Below are 22929 nucleotides of genomic sequence, written 5' to 3' on the forward strand. Positions count from 1 at the left end.
GAAGAGGTTAAGGCACCATCTGAAGGTCACGCAGCCAATAGGAAACTCCAGGGCCTTCGGCCCAGTCAGTGTAATTTTAGAACTTTTGAAGATATGCCTGTATGAAAAAGAAATAAAGTGTAATAAGTAATATATCTACTATAACTAGAAAGACTCTCAGATTGCATAGCCTAGGTTGCTGGAGGTCATTTTATCATTTCTATTTTGTCATAAAATAGTGCGACAGGTTAGAGAAATAATGCTCTCCTGGGGGAGATTTTACTCCTCAGGGACTTTGGCAGTGTGTGAAGACGTTTTTGGTTGCCATAACTGGGATATGGGTGCTACTAGACTCTGGTGGTAAGAGTCAGCAATGCTGCTACCACCCTATAATGAACAGGACAGTCCCAGCAGGAGAGAACTACCCTATCCTCTTAGTCAATAGTGCCTAGGTTGAGGCCCTGGATTAGAGTAAAATAAAGGGAATCTTGACTGTGCAGTGAGAGAGTGGGGGCTGAGTCTTGCTAACAAAATATTTTTCACCGTGAAGAAGCAAGTTTGGGAAAGAGGAAAGACATGAGATAGATTCATTCATTTGTTTATTAATAGAATCACTACTTCATGTAATAGAATCACATTTAGTGTGATTTCTTTTTTTTTAACTTGATTTTAGAGAGAAACAGAGACAGAAATGTTGGTTTGTTGTTCTATGTATGCATTCACTGGTTGGTTCTTATAGGAGTGTTTGCCCTGGCCAGAGTTATCACAGGAATTGTGCTGGAAAGTAATGCTGAGGAAACAATATAAAGAAGTTGCTTTGGAGAAAAGGAGGAAACAAGAAGTAGAAGCGAAGCAAAGATGATTGGCTATTAAAGGGGTGCTAGGCAGAGCTTTGGTGTCAAGAGGGAACTGTTTTATTTTCTGTCAGAGAGGAAGATGACATGCTACTTTAAGGGCTTAAGCAAAATCACAGTGGACACACTCAGTGGCCATAGGCTACTGTCAGGAGCACCTGGGAACTTGTCTTTGTCCCATTTATGGCAAACTTTGCTGATCTGAATACAGGGCCAGAGAGAAGAGAAAGCAGCAGATTTGTTCTCAGAAGCACACAGAATAGTGATATAGAGAAGTGTGTGCATGTGTGGATTGGAGAGGCCAAGACATTTGCATTGCTTTCGAGGTGCTCTGCTGGCCTGGGACTAGGTGCTGGCTTTGTTTTTCCAGTAACAGCCTTTTCTATTTCCAGCAGTCCTATGCACCAGCTCCCCACCCCATGGCTCCTCCCAGCCCCAGCACAAACAGCAGCAGCAACAACAGCAGCAGCAACAGCAGCGGGGAACAGTTGAGTAAAACCAACCTGTACATTCGAGGCCTTCCACCAGGCACCACTGACCAGGACCTAATCAAGCTGTGCCAACCGTAAGTGCCCTTCTGCTCTCCGCGCCGTTTCTTACCCACATGCTTGCCCACCTGGGCTCAGACCACACTGCACTTGGCTCTTGTTCCCAATATTCCCACTCATTGGGGTCTCAGTGAGGAAGACTCTGTTATGTGAATGGGATTTACATTTGAGTTCTAAGTCCAGCTTACTTTAGGTAATAAAATTTGTTTACTTCATGGCGGGGAAGTGAAGTTCTTGAGCAGGTATACGTGGGCATACTGGCTGAAATGCAGGCATTAACCAGAAAGATGATGGTCAAGCATTGAGTTGAGGCCTCAAACCTCACGGCTGATGGAGTCAGTGATGAATATCATTTAAAAAGTTGCTTTTCCCCCCTGAAATATTAGTGCAAGAAATCACAAAAACTCAGAGAATGTGGCAGATTTCAGAATGGTTCTCTTCTGTATTGCAAAGATTTCCTAGCAAGTTCTTGGTAAATACCAGTTTGATGGGAACCAGGTAACTGGAGAAGTCTAAGGCAAATTCTCTAGTTGCCTTGAAAACATCTACTTCCAAGTTCAGTAAAGCTATTTTCCACTGAGGCCAAGAACTGCTAAGTAGCTTTATATTTCTTAGGGAATATGGGAGTGATTAAATGCCCTTCCAAAATGGTTTCATTTTTCTCTTATCTACCAACGCATAGTCTTAACTCTCTCATTTCTGTGAACATAAATTAAACATATTCAAAAAGGTGAAAGATTTACATGATCTGAAGAAAAACCAGGGTATAAATTAAACATATTTAAGTTTACCCTCCAAACATAATTAATAATGTATAATAAATTAAGGATCATAGATTTGTATTTTTGGATTGTTACCTGATGATTTTCAAGTATCAGCTTAGATATTTGTTATTCGATTGTGCCTTAGCTGGGTATTTTTAAGTTAGGGGAAAATATTACTCAAGTTTTCATTTTCTCTTTTGCAATGCTTTTACAAGAAGGTTGAGAGGATATTTATTTTGTAAAATTTCCAACCTCTAAAATATTGGGAGAGGAAAACAAAGCAGACAATATTTATTTGCCTTTGTTCTGGTTTTTAAGACTGGGAACAAACATCAAAACAACAGGAAGTGCTAGATAAACCGAAACACAAATATGTAACCATATAACCAGTGGATTAGGCAGTAAATGGACTAGGGTGGAGACACTTTGAAAACATTTATTTAGAAACAGTTTTGAAAACAAAATAAAGGACGAAAAGGTTCCATGGCTAAGACATGAATATGTTAGGTTTCGAAGATGCAAAATGTTGAGGTTGAGAATTACAAGGTAAATCACTCACTTTTTTTGTTGTTGTGGTGGTGGTTCTTGCCGTTAGAAAAATCGAAACCATTTTTAAAAAATAAGGTCTTCAAAAATATGAAAGATTGCAGACTTTTATGTTAGAAGCTTCAAACGGAGTATCTCCTGTAATGAAATCTGATGTGAAAAAGAAGGGCAGCTATTAACTTTGTTTTGTATGTGAATCTCATTCATAGAAAAATATTGGATGGCACAGAAAGATTGTTTCCCATTTATAAAGCTCTGCTCTATACTAGTCAGAGCACCCGTCGCAACACAGGTTTCTGGGGCCCAAGACATTATGATTCACTCAGCCTGGGGGGGAGCCCACGCATACCCATTCCTCACAGGCTCGGTGGGGTTGTTAATATCGGTGGATTTGGGGGATGCATGTCTCTCTACAATAATATGAAGATCACTGACTATTTCTTATGCATAAAATTTCACTTAATATATGAAGGTTGTTGAGTTTGGCTTCTGTGTATTGCAATCTGTATAGCTACCATATGATCTTGAGGCAGATCACTGAGCCTCAGTGTTCCCTTATACGCGGAGGTTACCTGTAATATCGTATGTGCTAGAGGTGGTGTGCTGAAGCCACCTCTGATTAGTGCCCTAGAGCCAATCGTTAAATATGCTGGAATTCTATGAATGATTCCTTACACACTCCGTGTCTTGGAGTTGGCCATGGTGGAAGTATTTATGTCACAATAATAAGGGAGCTCTACAAATTAGAGCTTAAAGTTTTTTACTCTCTCTCTCTTTTTTTTAGAGAGAGCTAGTTTATAAACATACCAGTGATAGAGCATTATACTATAAAATTCTGTATCAATGTCTGTTTCTGCAAAAAAAATGTTGCTGGAAATATATAAATGAAAATTACTACCTAAGAGAGCCCGTATTGGCATTTTAATTTAGGAAAGAGATTTAATGGCATAGAAACATTATTTTAGAGAAAAGAAGTTTTGTTAATATTTGCTATGTGACTGGAGAAATTTAAAGAACACTAAGTGCATGGAGGGTAATGGTTACTTGTTCATATTAATTTTTGCTAGTTAATAAAATGTGGCCCATGCTATTGTTATTATAAAAATGTTTATGGGTTCTCCAGCTACTGATGTGGTCTAGACCTGGGGTTTACTTCTTAGATTTGTTTTCCTGTCGAATCTTACAGAACTAACATAATCAGGCAATGGGAATGTAGTAGAAGTAGTTGTGCAGTAAGGTCTTGGTTTCACTCCTGGCTGTGCTGTCAGCTAGGTACTGGCCAAAACAAACAATTTGTCCCTTCTTAACTTTGGTTTCCACCATGTATAAAATAATCTATTGGAACTTGATAATCTTTTAAATTTCTTTTATCCTAAAATTCTGATATTTTACTGAGGACCCTCATTGGTCAGTAATAACACCTGGTCTGGGCCACCTTTTATGTCTTTGAGCAGGTCCCTTGTGAAGAGTTGTCGGGGCTACAACCTAAATAGATACAGCTACATGAATATGATCTGATGGCTAGGGATGCCTTTGGCACGAGACCAGTGCAGATCACGTGTAAAATCCTGTTTTGTCTCAGGTAGTGTTGGTCTCTCACGTTGCTTATTACTACTTTACATTAGCAGTCTTCCGAAGGTGCAGATCATTTTGCATTTTGATCACTCATCTAACACTTTAATTTCATCTACAAAACAGATACTGTTTTGTTGCTTTAAATGAACTTGCTATGAAGATCAATTTTCCATGTTTATTTCTATGAAATTATATCTGAGAGTTAATATTATTTTATAACATAGAAAATACAATACTTGCTTATATCCACAGTAATAAAATGATAGAAAATAGAGATATACAAAGAGGGCATGTAGATATATCAAATTATCTGGAATTTAAATGCAATATCCATATTAATACCAAGGAATGGCAAGAAAATGATATTAAAGGAAAGCAATTGCATTATTTCACAATGAATAACCTGCGAGCAAATTGTTAGGTGTTCCATTCACATTCATCACCAAAGCTTCTATGTTTGAATTGCAAATAAAGTGAAAGAAATGAAGACAAGACTGAAAAAAATAATAGATGTGACGAATGACTTCACTCCATGAAAAAATCTCTAGATATACCTATGTTCTGAATGAATACATTACATTGTGTGTCTTGTAGGAGAGGCCTTGTAATGCCTTCATCTTGAGAATTCTCAAGGACATTTATTGTATTTTCAATTAAAAAATATTTACAAAGCATCTCTGTTGCATGCCAGATACTGGCCTTGTTTTAGCAGAGCTTATACTCCATTAGGCAAAATAGACCATCAATTAAATAATCATATAATTTGATTTAAAATTGAAACTATAAATGCAATAAGTGAGCATGGAACTAAGAGTTTTGTAACATGAGATTACACCTGGATAGGGCCATGAGCAAAGGCATCTTTGAGGAATTGACAGCTGAACTAAAATGAGAAGGAGGAATTGGCTTGACTAAGTAAAGAAGGAAGGGAAGGATCTTCCAGGCAGAAGGAACTTCATGTGTGTGGATCCAGTGGCTGCAGGGAGGGCAGCAAAGATTAAAGGGTTGCAAATAAAGCTAATATGGTTATAGTAGAGAGACAGTGTTGGTGTACAGGGTGATATAAGCTGGAAACATGGAGAGGAATAAGGTGATGATCTCTCTGTGTATCATGTGAGGAGCTTTTTTAATTTCTAAGAGCAATGGAGGAAATCACTGAATTGTTACAAACAGGAAGGTAACACAGAATTTGTTTCAAAAAGATAACTCCAATGGCAGAATAGAAAGAGAGGATCCCATGAGTGAAATCAAGGAACAATCAGAGTACGAAGAGGTGAGAAGTGATCTGGAAGAAGAATAATTTATGGTCTGAGAAGCAAGCATGAGAATTAATAATTGTGGTGGTAGCAAAATGGTGTGTGGTGAAATGTCTTCTTTCATATGTATTTATTTTTGTATTAAGAAGCAATGACTTAAGAGGCAATTAACCAAATGAACCCCCAAAGAAACAGGGAAGTAGCACAAAATAGGACCCAAGTCATTGATTTTTAGTCTCTCTTTCTTACCCAGTCATGTGTGTATCGTCAATATACTATTAAACAGTCAATGTCTGCCACATTAAAAGCACTAAAGGCAAATGCAGTGGACCCCTGAGCAACATGGGGGTTAGGGACACTATCCCCTATGTAGTCCAGCATCCTCTGCATATAATTTTGACCACCCCCAAACTTAACTACTGAATAGCCAACTGTTGACCAGAAGCCTTACCAATCACATAAACAGCCGATTAACACATATTTTGCATTATATGCATTATATACTTTATTGTTACCATAAGTAAGCTAGAGAGTAGAAAATGTTACTAAGAAAATCATAAAGAAAAGAGACAATATTTTTATAGTTACTATATCTATCAATATCGTAAGCTTACCATTTGTTTACAAGATAAATTATCTGTCATTATCTATGTCTATATTGTCATGTATGATAACAAAACACTGTAGATATTACATGTATAACTAACACCAGACATCAAAAATGAAAAGATAATGTGGAAAAGAAATTCATATTTATTTACAGGTATAGTGATCGATAACCAAGAAACAACAGTGTGGTTACTTTGTGGTAGTCTAGTGTAATCAATATGACTGCTTCAGTGGTAGTAAGACAATCTCAAAAAATTTTCCAAGTATTTCTTAAAAATTTTTATATATACGTGGGCCTGTGTGGTTTAAACTTAAGATGTTCAAGGAATAACATTTTCATAGTATAATTATTTTTCACATATTAAGCTATATTTCCTCCCTCAAAGAAATTGGAAACCTATTATATGATTGTAAACATGCCCTGGAAAGACATTGAAATTGCTCTTAAAAACTAACACCATACATTTAACATAATGGACTGAATCTTAAATGGAAAGAAAAATCAGTAATGTGTTTATATGTTCCAGGTGAACAATACCTTTTATCTAATCGTTCTCATGTCTTGTAAGTTTTAACAAACGTGACGCTTTCAGAAAGCCCTAGCTGGACATTGCCCCCACTCGCACGTAATTAACTCATCTGGAGCTAACAACCACCTGACGCAGGTGCAGAGTGAAGTGTTCTTAGGTAACAAAGCGAACACGATGCTGCTAAGGCTACTGGAGGCAGAATGAAGGCAAAGGAGTGATGCTCTTGGATAGGCGCACGCACATTTCTAATCATCACCCGGAAACCAGGAAGCCAGCTGCCCTGCCTTTCATCTTTCTGTAAATGTTCTCCTTGCTCAAGCTCTGACACCCTCGCACTGCTCCTTTGACAGTGAAGCTCTAAACATCACTTTAACATTTAACAAGAGAGGAGAAATGCCCACAGTGAAACGGGAGAACAAAGCGGGAGTGTTTGTGCTCAAGAGCAGAGGGTCTGCCCAAGCTAATCTCCCAGACTTTTACCCGCCCCTTTTGGACGTCTTGTTAAGGTGAGCGCTGAACGCTGAATAGCTGAAGAGCTGATTCAAGTGCCATCTGGCCCCTGAGTGCAGAATCCATTATACGTGGTGTCAGACAGTTTTGACAAATGCACCAACACAATCAAACCTTTTATCAATTTAAAAGTAACCTTGTCACAGTAATCTGTCAAACTGTTCAGATACAACTAAAGAAAACAAGTCATCATGCACTTCCAAGTAACTGAGTAAATAAGAAAAATATGACTGGAAAATTTTTTGAGCTCTTTCTTACTGTGTCATTGAGGATTTAAAAGTTCCCTCTAATAAGACCCAGGGAAATTTATTAGGAGCTTTCTTCTGCAAGTCGGACTCACATTACGCAGCTGCTTTTGAGGTGCCATAAATCTGTGAGGTGGCCAGTGTGAGTAGAAAGTGAATTTGAGGATCTTTGAACCCTGTCTTTGTGTAATTTAAATGAGAGAGTGCCTTTAAAAAGGCCCAAACTAGATGTCTGAACTTATAGAGCTGACACTTGGATACATATATGCGTTCAGACTTAGGTACAATTATATTTGCCAAGTATGTATTACAAACCAGACATAGTTTATAATTAATAAATACCTAACAATTAATTTAAATTTATAGGTATTATTAACATTTATTGTGTAAGTAGTACACACCATGTATTCTGCTAAAATTTTATATTACCTTATTTAATGCTTCAAACAACCCTATGAGGTGGGAGAAAGAATTACTAAGTAATAGTTGAGTAAATTGAGGCTCACAGGGTTAAGGGTCTTGTCCGAGTTTACACAGCCACCATGATTTCAAACCCAGGTCTTCCTTCAAAGTGCTTATTCATATCCATTAGAATGTTCAGTTAATGAGAACAAGAGTAGCCTAAGTCACCAGTTCTCAAGTCCATGGCTGCTCCTGAGAATCCCTTGAGGAGCTTTAAAAAATACTGATGCCTGAATTTCACTCCCAAGGAGTCTGATTTAACCAGTATCAGGTCAGCTTAGACACTGAACATTTTGCAGTCTTGCTTAGGTTATTCTAGTATGATACAAAGTTTGAAAACCCCCGGAGTAATTGCTGCCCCCATTAATTGGAAAACATAATTTTATCCTTTGTCTTAACTTCCTTACTCTGACTTCCTTAAAACCTAAAAATTTCATAGGAGCCACTAATTTGATTGTTATTTACCCTAAGACTTAAAATAAAATTTATTAAGATAATGTTAGAATGAATTGGACTTTCTGATGACAAAAGTGGATATTTAGGTTTATACGTGAAAAATCAAGGACTGATGTTTAGATTTATGTGTGAAACGTCAAGACCTAGGATAGGTCTCCAAAATTGCTTTAAGAATGTGCTTAGAAGGATCTAATTTTCCTTCTTCATGTGATCTTCATAAACCAAACATTTTTCAGCATTTCATTTTTTTAATAATATTTGCATTTAATTGATGATTAAACTTAGAATCCCTTCCTATTTTGACTCATGTTAGTTAACTTCTCTCTCTCTCCATGTATATGTATTTCTTTTTTTCTTACAAACTATAGTCCATTGAATATAAATTTAGTGACTATTATAAAAATTAGCAGCATTTGGGGGCATCCTAGAAATTATTGTCCCAGTGATTTGTTGACCATTGATTCATGGTTGTTTTCACTACTTTGGGTGAAGAAGATTCTGCCGAATGTCCATGTTTTTTTGAAGATCTATTTATTTTAATTGCTGATAGCTGATAAAACTCTTCTATATTTATTCTAGAAATGGATGTGAGAAAGAAAAATGAAAGCGCCAGGTACCGTAGGTAACTATGTTGGTGGTAGCACCCACAAAGAAAGGGGGCATGGGAAAGGGTATGTTCAGCAGTCTCTGGATGTGCCAAGTAAAGTCCTGGAGACCTAGGAGAAGTTGAATGTCAGGCAGATTTGCTGTGTACCTGCAATTCTGAGAGATTTGGGGGTCAAAGGCAGGTCTCTGGCAAGTTCAGATGGCATCTTGGTCTTCAGGGTGCCTAGTGGTCTTCTAATTACCAAATCTAGCTACTTCGTTAGTCCTTATTTTAGTCAGTCTCTCCTTTACTTGACCTTGTGGATCTCTCCTTTTTTCTTTCATGATCAAATCACTCTTTAATTATTTATATTATTTTGTTGTGATTGAACTATTTTAAACTTATAATATTGGGTTATTTGATATTCCACAATATTCTATTTCTGAATCAATTGATTTAGGATAAGGCCTAGACATGGATGTTAAAACCAAACAAGCAAACTACAACAACCAACTATAGTGCATTTAAGATTAAGTGATATCATTATGGAGGCATTATTTAGCTAATCTGGCTCTTTGTATATTGAAAGGGCTAGTTAATGTTAACTTTTTTTATTCTTACGGTATTATTTATTAATTATTATATTATTATTTTATTAGATTCTTTTTAAAATAATTTTTAAATTTAATTATTGTTCAAGTACAGTTTTCTGTCTTTTACTCCCATCCCAGCCCACCCCTCCAGTGCTCCCCACCTTCCTTTCATTTCCACCCCCCTTAGTTGTTGTCCATGTGTCCTTTATACTAGTTCCTATAAATCCTTCCCTTTTTCCCCCTGAAATTCCCTCCCCTCTCCTCTCTGGTCAGTATCCCCGTTTTGTATTTCATTTGTATTTCAGTGGTTATATTTTGCTTGCTTGTTTGTTTTGTTGTTTAGCTTCCTGTTAAAGGTGAGATCATATGGTATTTGTCTTTCAGTGACCAGCTTATTTCACTCAGCATAATGCTTTCCAGTTCCATCCATGCTGTTGCAAAGGGTAGGAGCTCCTTCTTTCTTTCTGCTGCATTGTGTAAATGTACCATAGTTTTTTGATCCATTCATTTACTGATGGGCACCTAGGATGCTTCCAGCACTTGGTTATTGTAAATTGTGCTGCTATGAACATTGGGGTGCATAGGTTCTTTTGGATTGGTGTTTCAGAGTTCTTAGGATATACTCCCAGCAATGGAATTGCTGGGTCAAAAGGCAGGTCTATTTTTTAGTTTTCTGAGAAAATTTCAAACTGTATTCCATAGTGGTTGTACCAGTCTGCAGTCTCACCAACAATGGATTAGGGTCCCCTCTTCTCCACAACCTCTCTAACACTTTTTGTTTGTTGCTTTGTTTATGATGGCCATTCTGACCAGTGTAAAGTGGTATCTCATTGTGGTTTTAATTTGCATCTCTCTGATAGCTAGTGATATTGAGCATCTTTTCATGTGTCTCTGGATCTTCTGTATGTCCTCCTTGGAGAAATGTCTGTGCGAGTCCTTTGCCCACTTTTTAATTGGGTTGCTTGTCTTCTTAGAGTGGAGTCATGTAAGTTGTATATTTTGGAAGTTAAACCTTTGTCTGAGGTATCATTGACAAATATGTTTTCCCATACAGTTGGATCTCTTTTTATTTTAATACTGTTTTCTTTAACCATGCAGAAGCTTTTTATTTTGATGAGATCTCATTTGTTCATTCTTTCCTTTATCAGACCTCTCCTTTATTCTCTAAACTTTTTTCCTCCTTGGCTATCCTGTCCTGCATTTTCGGGTCTCCTCCTTAGCTTTCGTAGATTATTTTTTTCCAACTTATTTCCCTCTATTTGCCTCGAGAATGTTTTGGTGTTTTCCAGAGTACGGACCTCCTCTCTTCTCACTCCACACAGTATCTGTTCTTCTCTACTTAAATGATTCTAACTATTCCGATGATTATTAAATCTATATCTCTACCTCATGCAGATGTTTCTTCTACTCCTAGATGCATCTCTCATTATTCCCTGGACAACTCCAAACTTGGACCTTAAGAGCTATCGAACTCAATGTCATGAAAAGATTATTCTTGGGATTTTTTTTTCAATGTTTTTTTTTGTTGGTTTGTTATTTTGGTCAGTGAATGGCACCATTGTCCATCCAATCATGAAACACACACACACACACACACACACACACACACACACACATACAAAAAACCAACCTGGAGTCACACTGTCCCCCAACCTAGAAACAGTTTCCAAGGTACATAGATTTCAGTTACTTGGTGTTTATAATACCCAACATGTCTTCTGTTTCACAGCTGTCATAGTCTATTTACTTATTTATTTTAAAATATTTATTGAATGTCATGTATTTGCCAAGCACTGCAGCTAGCTTAAGGACTGGTAAGTTTCTGCATAGGATTTGTATTCTAATGATGAGAGACAATAGATGAAGGGATGAATCATTTAAAGAGGGAAATAAGAATGTGTCGTTAAAAGGTTTAAATGCCATGAAAAGGAGGTTGCATGTAAAGGCTGGGAGGTGCCCTGAGATGACAAAAAAAAGTTATGCTAAGGCTACATGGGGGAAGTTCTGTTAGCAGAGTATGAAGAATGTTTTTTTTTCCTAATTAATTTGTTTTTAAAAAAAGTTATTCTTGCTATTGTATAAAGAATGGATTTTAGTGCCATAGAAGAGAGGCCAGCAAATGAGCAAGGAGGCTGTTGAGGAAGTCCAGGAAAGGGGTGGGGGTGGCTTGGAGTGGGGTCAGCTGGTGGAGGAGGTTAGTTGTGATGGATTCAGGATATGTTTTGGAGATCGTCTTGACAGACATTATTGATGAATTGAACATGGCAGTAAGGTTAAGTGAAAAAGAAATTAGGGATAATGCTATGATTTTGGATTTAGTATGTAGAGAATATATGGTCACTGAATAAAGTAAGGAGGATTGTGGAAGAAGCAATTTTGGGTGAAGACAAATCAGGAGTTCTTCTCAGTCCTATTATGTTTTAGATCCTCTTCAACATCTAAAATGAGATTGCAAGTTGGTAGTGTGATATGTGGCTGGTTTCCAAAGCAGAGTTTCCATTAAAATATTGATATTTAGAATGGGCATCATTAAGCATTTTATATGGCATTTAATCACATTGTACTAATACAGTAATATAGTGCCTCATATGTGCTAAACATATTCTAAGTATTTTACATGTAAGTACTTTGTAAAACATGCCTTAACTCATTTATACTTCATGAGAACCCCCTATTTTAAAGATGAAAAATTAACGACACAAAGAAGTCAAGTAAGTACTTTCCCAAGGTTATACATCTAGTACTTGTTGAGTTTAGTGTTTAAATGAAGACATTTGGTTTAATAGTTTCCTCTCTTAATTATGATGCGTACATAGAGTATATATGTAGCAATAAAAGAAAAGTGGTCATACTACTCAATATTCTGAAGTTCTGAGATGGGGAGAAGGCAAGAAAAAATGTTTGTGAAGGAATAACCAGTGAGATAGAGGAAATCCCCCAGAAGCAGAAGAGTGTGATAATTACAGAAGCTGGAAGAAGGAAGTATTTCAAGAAGTCAGAATAATCAAATGTGTTGAATATTATTGAGAAATTAGGAAATGTACCAACAGAAAAGTTAAACTTGGATGTGACAGCATCAAGGTCATGGTCAAGTTTGACCAGGGCAGTCTTTGCAGAGAGGTGAAAGCTGAACAATACGTTGGGCCTCAGTTCAGGAGCATTACTGTTACCGAACAAGAGGAGGTCCGAGGGAGGGGCAATACAATATTTGGCCCACCTAGGGATGCCCAAAACTGCTATACAACAGGGGCCCCTCCCAAAAACAGAATACTAAAATCTACTGGGCCCTTCTGTCCGCCGCCAATTGGAAAGACATCTCTTAATGCCAGAGATTTGTGAAAAGGAAACAAAATGTTTATTTAATGCTACTCAGGCCTAATGCCACCACTAAAATATCAAAGTCCTTTAGGGTATACACCTACACCCACACAGCGCTCCCTTCTCCCACTGTCCCAACTCCGGGTACCGTAAATCAGGAAAAGAGCACACGTCTGTGTTGCAGGCCGCTGGCACCGTCAGCTGTGTCACCGTGCAGGCAGGATCTCGAGTTAATCCAAAGTACTGCGGTACCCTCTCACGGTCCACTGGCAAGAGTCCTTTGTACCCAGTTCCAGTCAAAGTCTCTCTTGCTTTTCAGGCCCCGCAGCCAAAGGGGGCACCCCAAAGCCGCGTGGGCCTCTTCTACCAAAGCTGCAGGAGTCCGCACTCCACCATAAGCATGTGGCTGTCTTCTTCACCTGGCTGCGGGGATCTCCATTCTGGCAAAGCTGCGTGGTTTTTCCCTTTCACCTGGGAAAGAGGGGGTCCGCACCCTGCCAAAACCACGTGGCTCCCTCTTTCACCTCACCAAGAGGGGGTCCTCACTCTGCTGAAACCGCGTGGCTCTCTCTCATCTGGCCAAGCCGGGGCCCTTCATGTCTTGGAGCCAGTCTTCTCCAAGCTCTCACCCAGGCCTTCTCACTCAGGAGTCCCTTGTTACCTTCTGAGTCCAAACCCTTCTCACTCAGGAGTGCAGCCCCTAGTTACATTCTGAGTCCAAGCCCTCTCACTCAGGAGAGCAGCCCCTAGTTACATCCTCCTGAGTCCCAGTCCACTACCTTCTCCCTGGCTCCAAACTTGGCCACTGCTATTTAACATATCTATGAAACCAGTTAAAGGTTATACATATGTTAAATGACCATTCCAGAGGTTAGCTCCAAAACTGTTGCTATGCAAAACAGCTCTCAGTGGCCCTGCTCTATTGGTCCCTTCCCCCTGGGGGGTGGGGAGGAGAGTGAGGACATCTTATATGTCTCTCCAATATTCCTATACACTTTGAATTCTGGACACCTTTCTAAATCTTTTTTTTTGGGGGCCCCCTGGCTGCACCCTGTATCATTACCTGACAGTCCTTCCGAATGGAAATGTCTGTCTCTCCTTTGTGCCCAAACTGTATGTAAATTGTTGTCTTTTCTAAAAATTTCCCTGCTGATTTTTCTGGTTTATTCATTCTCTCTCCTTTCTTTTCCCCTCCTATCTTTCTGTCCCTATCACCTATCTCTTGTCTATCTCTATCATTTCTGTCTATCTCTTTTTCTCTATCACTGTCTTTTTAATTCTCCTTCCTTCTCTCTCTGATCTTTCTCAACTATAAGCTTTCTTATTCTTTTTTTGTATATCAATGCCTAGCACAGTTCCAGGTGCTTAAGTGGTAACTGATACATATTTAATGACTAAATAAAGCCTGCATTCATCAGTACCATAAAAATGATTTTACTGGGCTTATATCATAAGCCTTATTCTGGGGTAGACCCTTGAGTTCACAGTAGGAGATATAGGAAGCAGGATTTTGTCCTAGGCACTGCATTCCAGTTGTACCACAGGAGTGAAAGAAGAAATGTTTTGGATATGAAGCTCTTTGTGTAGATTCTAAGGAGAGGTTTGGAAGGAAGCCGCAGGATAACTTGAGTCACATGTATTTAAGGAACTGAATAGGGATCAATAACTTGCTTACTCATTCAGTATTGCTACTGAGACAGGAAATAACCATTTACTCTTGCCTGAGCGATAAAGTTTCGGCTGTCAGGCAGATCACCGCGCGCCACTGACTGCTAATTCCATACCCGATGCATAATAGTCTGTGTTCATGGAATGGTGTTTGCTGGAAGTTTTTTTGGCTTTGCAATTTTCCTACAAATTTCTCTTTGCAACCAAATGACTTCTGCGGTCACGATGTAAGAGACTTGAAAAACACGCAGGAAAGTGTTCCCTGGAAATATGTCGTATTTGTCATATTAAAAATGACAGCATTTCATCTGAAAATTGGTGGTAGTATGATTTGTATACATTATTTAATCATGTGATTGAGATGAAGTTATAGTTACATTTTATTCTTAAAATAAAGTTTAAAAAACATGTGTTTTACTTTTTATCTGTTATATTCATTATATCTCTGACGCAGTGGTATCTCTTGATAAATGAGTACTTTGTTTTGTGAAGCAAACATGCTTTTGGCATTTTTTGTAAATAGATTTGTTGTTTAGTTTTTAAATCAACACTATTGAGGAGTAAAATTAAATAAGCTCATTTTAAGCATAGGACTTGATGAATTTTGACAAACACATACCCATATGTAGTCAGCATGACAATCAAGATATAAAACATTTCCATCATTCTAAAAGCTGTTTAAAAATACAATCACAGGCTCACAATTTAAAGTCCTGTACTTACAGAGGCAAGGAGGTGGCATCATACCATAAGAATAGCAAAGAATTTTGAGTCATTGGTGGGCTCTAATTAACCACACACTAGTTGTGGAAACTTGGTTGGCTTGTGTACCATCTGAGCCATTAGTGACTGATACATATGAAATTTTTAATAAATGCTAGTTCTTTTTATTCACTTATGCAATGTAAAAATCTTTTTTTGCCATTCATATTTATATAACAGGACTAAAGTAGGTGGCATTCACCTGTATTTTTAAAAGTTCTGCATTTCAAGCAAAGCATATATATTGGTGTTTACATTATTCCTGTCTTTTTTTTATCTCTATACAACCACAAAATCTTATATTATCCTGTACTGTTTTGCAATCTTATTGCTATCTATTGCGTAGTGGTATATTTTTACTATAAACTTTCAAAGTATCAAGACAAACACATATGATCTTGATTCTATCTAAAAGATAAAAATTCAAATACAGTGCAAAACAAATTGAAAAACATTTATAGTTGTAGTGTGTAAACATGGCATAACAATATGCATTCTAAAATGAAATGGAAGTTTTGGAGCCAAACTAATGACAAGCCTTTTAGCTCTTGAATATAGATAGTAAAGCTGTTTAAAACAGTAATCTTGTTGATGTGCATAAATTAATGGAATTCTGATATCGCTTAGGTTTTATTGCTGAATGAACAGGTTGAGTTTGGTTTTACCTTGAATTAGTTCTTAGGAACTAAATTTTCTTACAAAGTTTACATTTAAAAAGTGTTTCCTCGGTGTATTAAACACTTTAAAATTTTTTGGCTAACTAGAGATTTTTATTTATTTAAATAATTACACTAAAGTTAGAATTAGGGGTACATATACTTAAAATATCAATTATTAAACTAGTCCTTCATCGATATATAAATTCAGATGCACATCACACTTGCTTTGGGTCGCTTCTTTCTTGGAAAATATAGAGACCCTGTTTTTCCAGTTCTTGGCACCGATAGTCTTGTCCTCTTTACGTTCATATGAGGACCGCTCTAGGTTCCCTCTCAAATCTATCATTTATTTGCTCTGTACCTTTGGGTAAGTTACATACTTCTCTCTTCCTCAGTTTCTCTTTCTATCAAATAGGTACAGTACTAGTCCCTCCCATTTAGGGTTGTTAAGAGGATTAAATGAGTTAATATACAGAAGGACACTCAAATAAAGCCTGGCATGGAGTGAGTATTATTATTATAAGAACTTCCCTGTTATAAACGGAAGTGAATTTTCTCCCAATCTGAACGTTCTGGGAGAAGCTAGTGGTCATGTGATCCAAGGATATCACAACACACTGGCCCGAGTCCTTCCCAGCCCTGGCATTCTATGATTCTTTACTTCTAGACTTGATCTACGTAAACACGATTGCCTTTATTATTCAAGACTCAGACCTTGGTTGTGGGTAATTGCTGCCCAGCACATGAGTTTTCAAATGCAACTGTGCCAATTTGTTGTATTAAAAATGGAACCTTGTAGATCCTTGCACAGGAATCTTAGGACAGAGAGCTGGCCTGTTTCACTGGCTGCTGCTTCAGCATCACAGGGCAAGCTAGAGACATGATCTGCAGAGGACCTGCGTGTCTCGACATGCAACCATGGCACAGTCACACGGTGAACTTGGTGATCGCGGCCATTACCTACGTGCTTTATTGGATGTGTCCTTAGGATACTTTCATGACCACAAACCAGAAAAAATCTGTAACAGTGCAAGTAAGAACTAGAAATGAGGTTATCAGAGAACTGTTAAAGGCTCCCCCAGTTTCAAAATGTAATATAGGAGTCACCTTGTGTTAATAATGGTGGTGCCTCTGAGATGGGGAAATGAGGCAAATTTTCAGGAAACGCTGTGTGGGGGCAACTTTGCCCCCAAAGTGTGCGTCCTCACCCCCTCCCCATCCACCACGGATGAAAGTGAAACTACCAAGACCTGATCTGCTTGGGGAGGAAAGGTGGCCCATCCCTCAAAGGGGAAGGGCCAAGGGCCTCTTCCTTAAGGGGCTTTTATTGGGTTCATTTGCACAAGAATACAGGTAAGGATCAAACAATAGATAGCCTTCAAAGAACTAAGAGGGTTTATTCTCAGTCAGGGTCAAATAGCTAAAAAGCCATAAAACTTTGAGGAATAAACTTCTTGTTTGGACCCTTATCATTCAAATGAGAGAATTCTAAATAAAGCAGGTTTCACAGGATTTTACATATTCCTTCTTATGCCTGATTTACCCCAATACCACCCTTTCCAACAAAGGGCTGCACCACCTTCCCCATCATAGGTTTTTAGGCTTAAGTGGATTAGAGCCAGGAAGCGCTTCTCCCAGAGGACATGGGAACTCAGGCTATGTCAGAACAGCTGGGGAGCAAGGGTCCATCACTCCCTCTTTGTTGCAGCCCCCCAAGTCCTTCCATGATGGTCTCCCAAGTGATCGTGTCTGGCTTAGGTTGCCCCTCCTCTGAGGGGTCTTACCCATCTCTGACTATCCGACCATGTTTGGGGGCAGGGGAGGAAGCAGAAGCAGTGCTTGCTGCCAGAGACAAGCTTTGTCTCGTAAGTGGCTTGCATTCCAAAGATTGCTCACTCAGCCTTTGCCATGGGGACAGTTACACCTCCTGAAACCAGGCAGAGTGCTTCCCAACAATGCTTTCCTGCCAGGATCATTTTCTCTGGCAGAAAGTCATTTGCTATGGACCTTTATGTAAGCAATGAGTTCTTGCTGCTCTGCCTCATGTGTGTGCAAGGGCAGTATTTACTAGGTTACAACTTCCACTAATTCTGTAGAAGATGAATGCATTCGCATTCATTGCATATTTGAATTCCAGGGAAAAGGATACCACTTACAGTGAGGGCTGAGGTTTTAGTGAGTGCTCTGTGCTGGATACTGTTACAAGCACTTTATAGGCAGAGCCATCAGCTCTTTCGGGCTTGTCCTGGGCTTCCCCGATTTCAGCATGAAAGTCCCACATCCTGGGGACTGACCCCTCAGTTCCAGGCAAACCAGGACTCTGCTTACCAGAACTGTACTCAAGGTCATTAATCAGGTTTTGGGAACTGCTACTTTAAGTGAAACAATATATAAAATGAAACCAACGTAACCAAAAGCCAGCGATTTTCAACTGGTGTGCCGTGGCACACTGTGCCACGAGAATTTTTAAAGCACTCGTACCTGACTATTTAGTCAGGGACACTGACCTCTTTTCCTTTAGATTGTCAAATGAAAAAATGACAACAGCCAACACAGCAGTAGGTGCCTGGTGTGAATGAATGGAAATTATACCTATTATTTTTGTCAGCTTGGCAAAAATAATACATATTTTGATGTGCTGCAGAATTTTAGTAATTAGTGTATGTGTGCCACGAGATGAAAATGACTGAAAATTGTAGCCATAAGTGAATGGACAGAAACAAGAGTTAATTCCCTGTGGTACATCTCTGGTCACAAGAAGCATCACCAGACATCTAAATCAAAATCCAAAACTGTTCTAATATTAAGCATTGAAATAAGTGTAAGCTGTAGGTACATTTAAGAAATATTTATAAAAACAAGTCCGATAATGATTTCCCATCCCACTTATTACACTTCAAGGTCATGGGTGGCTGAGGCCTCTCCTGGAAGCTCAGGGCATGAGGCGGGAGCCAGCCCTGGACAGGATGCCCTTCTATCACAGGGCCCAGCACACACCTGTGCTCACGCAGGCTGGGACACTGTGGGTATGCCAGCTCCCCTCACCTGCACACCTGTGGGGTGTGGGAGGAAATCAGTCTCCAGAAAAAAACCACATAGATGGGGGAAGAATTTGCAAACTCCACACTGACAGAGTCTCCAGCTGGGAATAAAGTTGTTCCCCATCAATGCTATAACAAAACACCATTGAACAAAACAACACTATTTTAGGACCTGCTGTATTGTTTCATTGAATTATCAAGCTCTTCCTTTCCAAATGAGTTAACTGTTAATTCCCTTCTGCATCCAGGTGACCTGAGGCACAAAGAGGTTAAATAATTGCTGAAGGTTAGAAACTACTGACATATTCTAAGAGTGGCTGAATGGGAACTCAGAATCAGGCAGCAGTGTCTGCTTTCTCAGTCTTACCAGGTTTTTCCTATTGGAATAAACACATAAGCTGTTGAATCAGACCTTCTTCAATGAAATGTAGCCTAGAGCGTGGATATTTCAATCCCTACAAATGTAGGGAAAGGGAAAATTATTCCCATATCATTTCTTGGTGACTCCAAACCACATTACAAACTCCAGTCTCATAAATGTCTATCAGTATATGCAAAGGAATGACTTTCTGAACCACTGCAAGAAAATTAATTATTTGCCAAACTCTGTCAAATCAACATATCTTTAACATGCAGTTGATGTAGCACCTTGCATTGTAACTACTTAAGAAATAGTGCTGAGTGCTTCGTTTGACATAAAACACTTCAGCAAAAGTGTCTTATTTGTGTTAATGTCTTTTCTCCCTTTATAAAAAGAAGCATGAGCAACTCTCCAATTATGATGACATATCCGGAAATATGAAATTATATTTCAAATGAAAGCCACTATTTCCTGGTTATCAGTGTGATGTACATGCCCTTTGATAGAGTTGTATTCCTTCTGTTGCTCACTAGCTGCTTAAATTGTCAAGTGTTCTGAGTAGAATAGAATAAATATTTCTAGACTTTCAGATTTAGAAAAAATAGTCAAATAACAAAACGGGATGGTCAGCATGCATTGCCAGCTTTTAATTTCATTAAACAATAATACTAGCAAAACACCTGCTATCTCTTACTTACTAGCATGTGTGTCTGGTAGCATAACTTTTATCACTAGCATTTTTCCAAAGTTCATTTTAATATCAAAAGTGCCATCCTCTTAGTGTTAGATGAGAAAGTTGGACTTTATCTTATATGTCAAAAGTAGTTGCTAGGTTACAAAAAGTTATTGACTATATTACTGCATCACACACGCTTGTGTTTCGGTCCCAGAGCGTCACTTTGTGATGGTCTGTTCTGTGGGATGCCACACAGGGCTCTGTTTCCAACTTGCTCCAGAGTTACATTTTGTTTGTTTGTTTTTTAAAAGATTTTTATTTATTTATTCTTGGAGAGAGGGAAAGGGAGGGAGAAAGAGTGGGAGAAAACCATGGATGGGAGAAAAATTGGTCCACTGACTCTCACATGTACCCCAACCCAGAACCAAATCCACAACTCAGGGCATGTGCCCACAGTGGGAATTGAACTGGTGACCTTTCACTTTGAGGGGCGACACCAACCAACTGAGCCACATAGGTCAGGTCCAGAGTCTCATTTTTCACCACAGTCACGGTAGAGTTCCCATTTCACATCCCTGGGTTGACAGAAATGGGAGCAGCGTATTTCACGCTATTGCACTCAGTTGAGAGTTTTCTGGGAAAAGTTAGAGAAGCTGAGAAACCACAGCCCCCTGAGCTAAGGCCAAGAAGGCAACAAGCCACAGCAAGCCTAGCATCTCCCTAGTGTGGTCCAGGCAGGGAATTCTCAGATCGGGGGTGGGAACCCACCACCCGGAGTTCCCAACTGGCCAGTACGGAGCAGTTAGAAATGTATCTGAGAGGCATCCACTGGGTCTGGGAAAACATGGCCGAGGATGGCCCACTAGTGCAATGGCTGGAGACTGGGAGACCTGAAGCCTTTTCCCAGCTCTGCCGCCAAACATCTCTATGGCATTGGCAAGTCCCTTTATCTACCTGGGTCTCGATTACCCCTGTGATTTATGACCTTCTAGACCCCTGTTACAGAGCACATAATTGTTTGATTTCTAGTTCTTTGAGATCCCTGCTTTCTGCTACTGAATAATATAACACGTACTAAAACACTAAACAGTCTCATTGAGTTAGTACATTTGTCATCCCGAGTAAGACTTTCAATTTTACCTGGATTTTACTGACAGTGGTTTCACCTACATTCAAAATCCTATAATTCCTTTGTGCTCAGAACTGCTAGGTATTAATGCTAATTGCTAAAACATTAAAATGACTGCAGGCATATTACTCATCTTTTGTTTGAATGCCTCATTCACAGAGGTAACTTTGAGACCTGGAGAAAGGTCGATGCTGTAAGCCTAAATCATAGTGATTGATAGAAAACAAAACAAAATAAAAAATAAAATTATGGAGAAATAAGGAAAACATGTACTTAATGAACAAAAATAATGGGGCAAACTGGAAACTTGTGACTAGTTTTCCTAAGCAAGTGCTGTGGCCAGTACCCATTAGCATATAACACACACACACACACACACCAGTGTCTGTATGCCTGTTAACACTTTTGTATTTGCAGGGATGATGTCTTCTTCATCATTGTATCCCCAACCACTTAGCTCAATGCCTGCCACATGTTAAGTGCCCAATAACAATTTGTGGCATGAAATGTTGTTAACTGTTGGAACTAATTTCAAGATCCTTCTTACATCTTAAACTCCTATCATTTTCACCCCTTAGGACAGAGTGGAAAGAAATTGCATTCTGTAGAACCAGCCTTCACAGAACAACTAATATGTGTTGATCTCCCTTTGTGAATTAAAACTTTGAGACCTGCCTTTTTACAACTGCAAACCCCCGAGGTGCACGTGGTTGGAAGGGCATAGGCAATGATGAAGAAGGTGAAACAAGAAAGACATTCCTATAGGATAGTGTCTTATGTACTTTCCAAAATTAGTGTCAGCTCCCCGTTATTTTTAAAGATAGTAAAAACAAAATTTCAGAACATCAGAATAGAGTGAGCAGGCGAAATACCCCTTCATCAACATTTTAGTCTCTCCCAATACCGACTTAAACAACATTCAGCATTAACCACAATGGCCTCAACCCTCCGCTTATGAGCTGTTTTCTTTTATTCTCTCCAAGCATTCAAGTAGATCAGGATTCCTCACTTTTTGAGAGGGCAGACATGATAGGTTTTCCACAAAGCTTCTGCAAGAGGCCAAGTGCCAGCACGTCCTATTTCCGCCCCCCGTGGATCAGAAGAGATAGGCAGTGTGCCAGTTCATTCATGCCCACGTTGCCTCATTTGAGTGTGGCTAATAGACAAGTACCTGGCTTTTCCTTACCAGCCAGCTTAGACAGGATATAAGCAGTGGTTTTTAGAGACAGTTTATCCCCAACAGTCTTCCAGCATACCACAGTCATGTAATTGGAGTATATCCTATGTGAATGGTTTGGACAAATAATGGCATTAAGTCCAGTGCAATGGCACAATTAGCTGATCACCTCTGTTTACCCTGAGGGGAAAAATCATTAATTGCATAGTGAGAAGTATGAGGTACATTTTGGGTAAACAAAGACCCCTTGGGCGATGAGTCTTTCAGAGGAGATGTTTTCTGGATCCAGACAGGTTGTCAAATTATACATTTAGGCATGACATCAGACAAACAGGGATTTCCTCTGTGAGGAGCTAGTAGCTTTTGACTGTGCTTTGTATAATAATTAGCAGCCTAATAGGAAGGGCCTCCTAGTTGAACCTCAACTTCTTTACCTGACCGTTGTATATTTCATGTACAAGGGCACTCAGGAGTGTGTGCTTTAGTCCTAATAGACAAAGCACAGAAATGCTGTCTTACAATCTGGACCAATGGAAACGAGATTGGCCAGTGGCTTATTAGTTGACTCCTGTTTTTAGAGTTTATGATATGATTTTGATTATGGGCATTCTCATATAGTTTAAGC

The 22929-nt window shown here is 39.0% G+C and overlaps 1 protein-coding gene across 7 annotated transcripts in view; it reads left to right on the forward strand.

The window, feature by feature from the left end:
* Positions 1-22929, forward strand: part of RBMS3 (RNA binding motif single stranded interacting protein 3) — a 624147-nt gene that overhangs the window by 151769 nt on the left and 449449 nt on the right. For 4 of the 7 annotated variants that reach the window (XM_037132737.2, XM_037132981.2, XM_037133054.2 and 1 more), the window contains exon 2: positions 1226-1398. In XM_037132737.2, coding sequence (XP_036988632.1) covers positions 1226-1398 — 173 coding nt within the window. The remainder of the gene's footprint in view (positions 1-1225; positions 1399-22929) is intronic. The other 3 variants (XM_037132830.2, XM_037132898.2, XM_037133196.2) reach the window with 1 other exon arrangement.

This window comes from Artibeus jamaicensis, unplaced genomic scaffold, assembly GCF_021234435.1.
Source record: "Artibeus jamaicensis isolate MK-2021 breed Jamaican fruit bat unplaced genomic scaffold, CSHL_Jam_final contig_519, whole genome shotgun sequence".
NCBI lineage: Eukaryota > Metazoa > Chordata > Mammalia > Chiroptera > Phyllostomidae > Artibeus > Artibeus jamaicensis.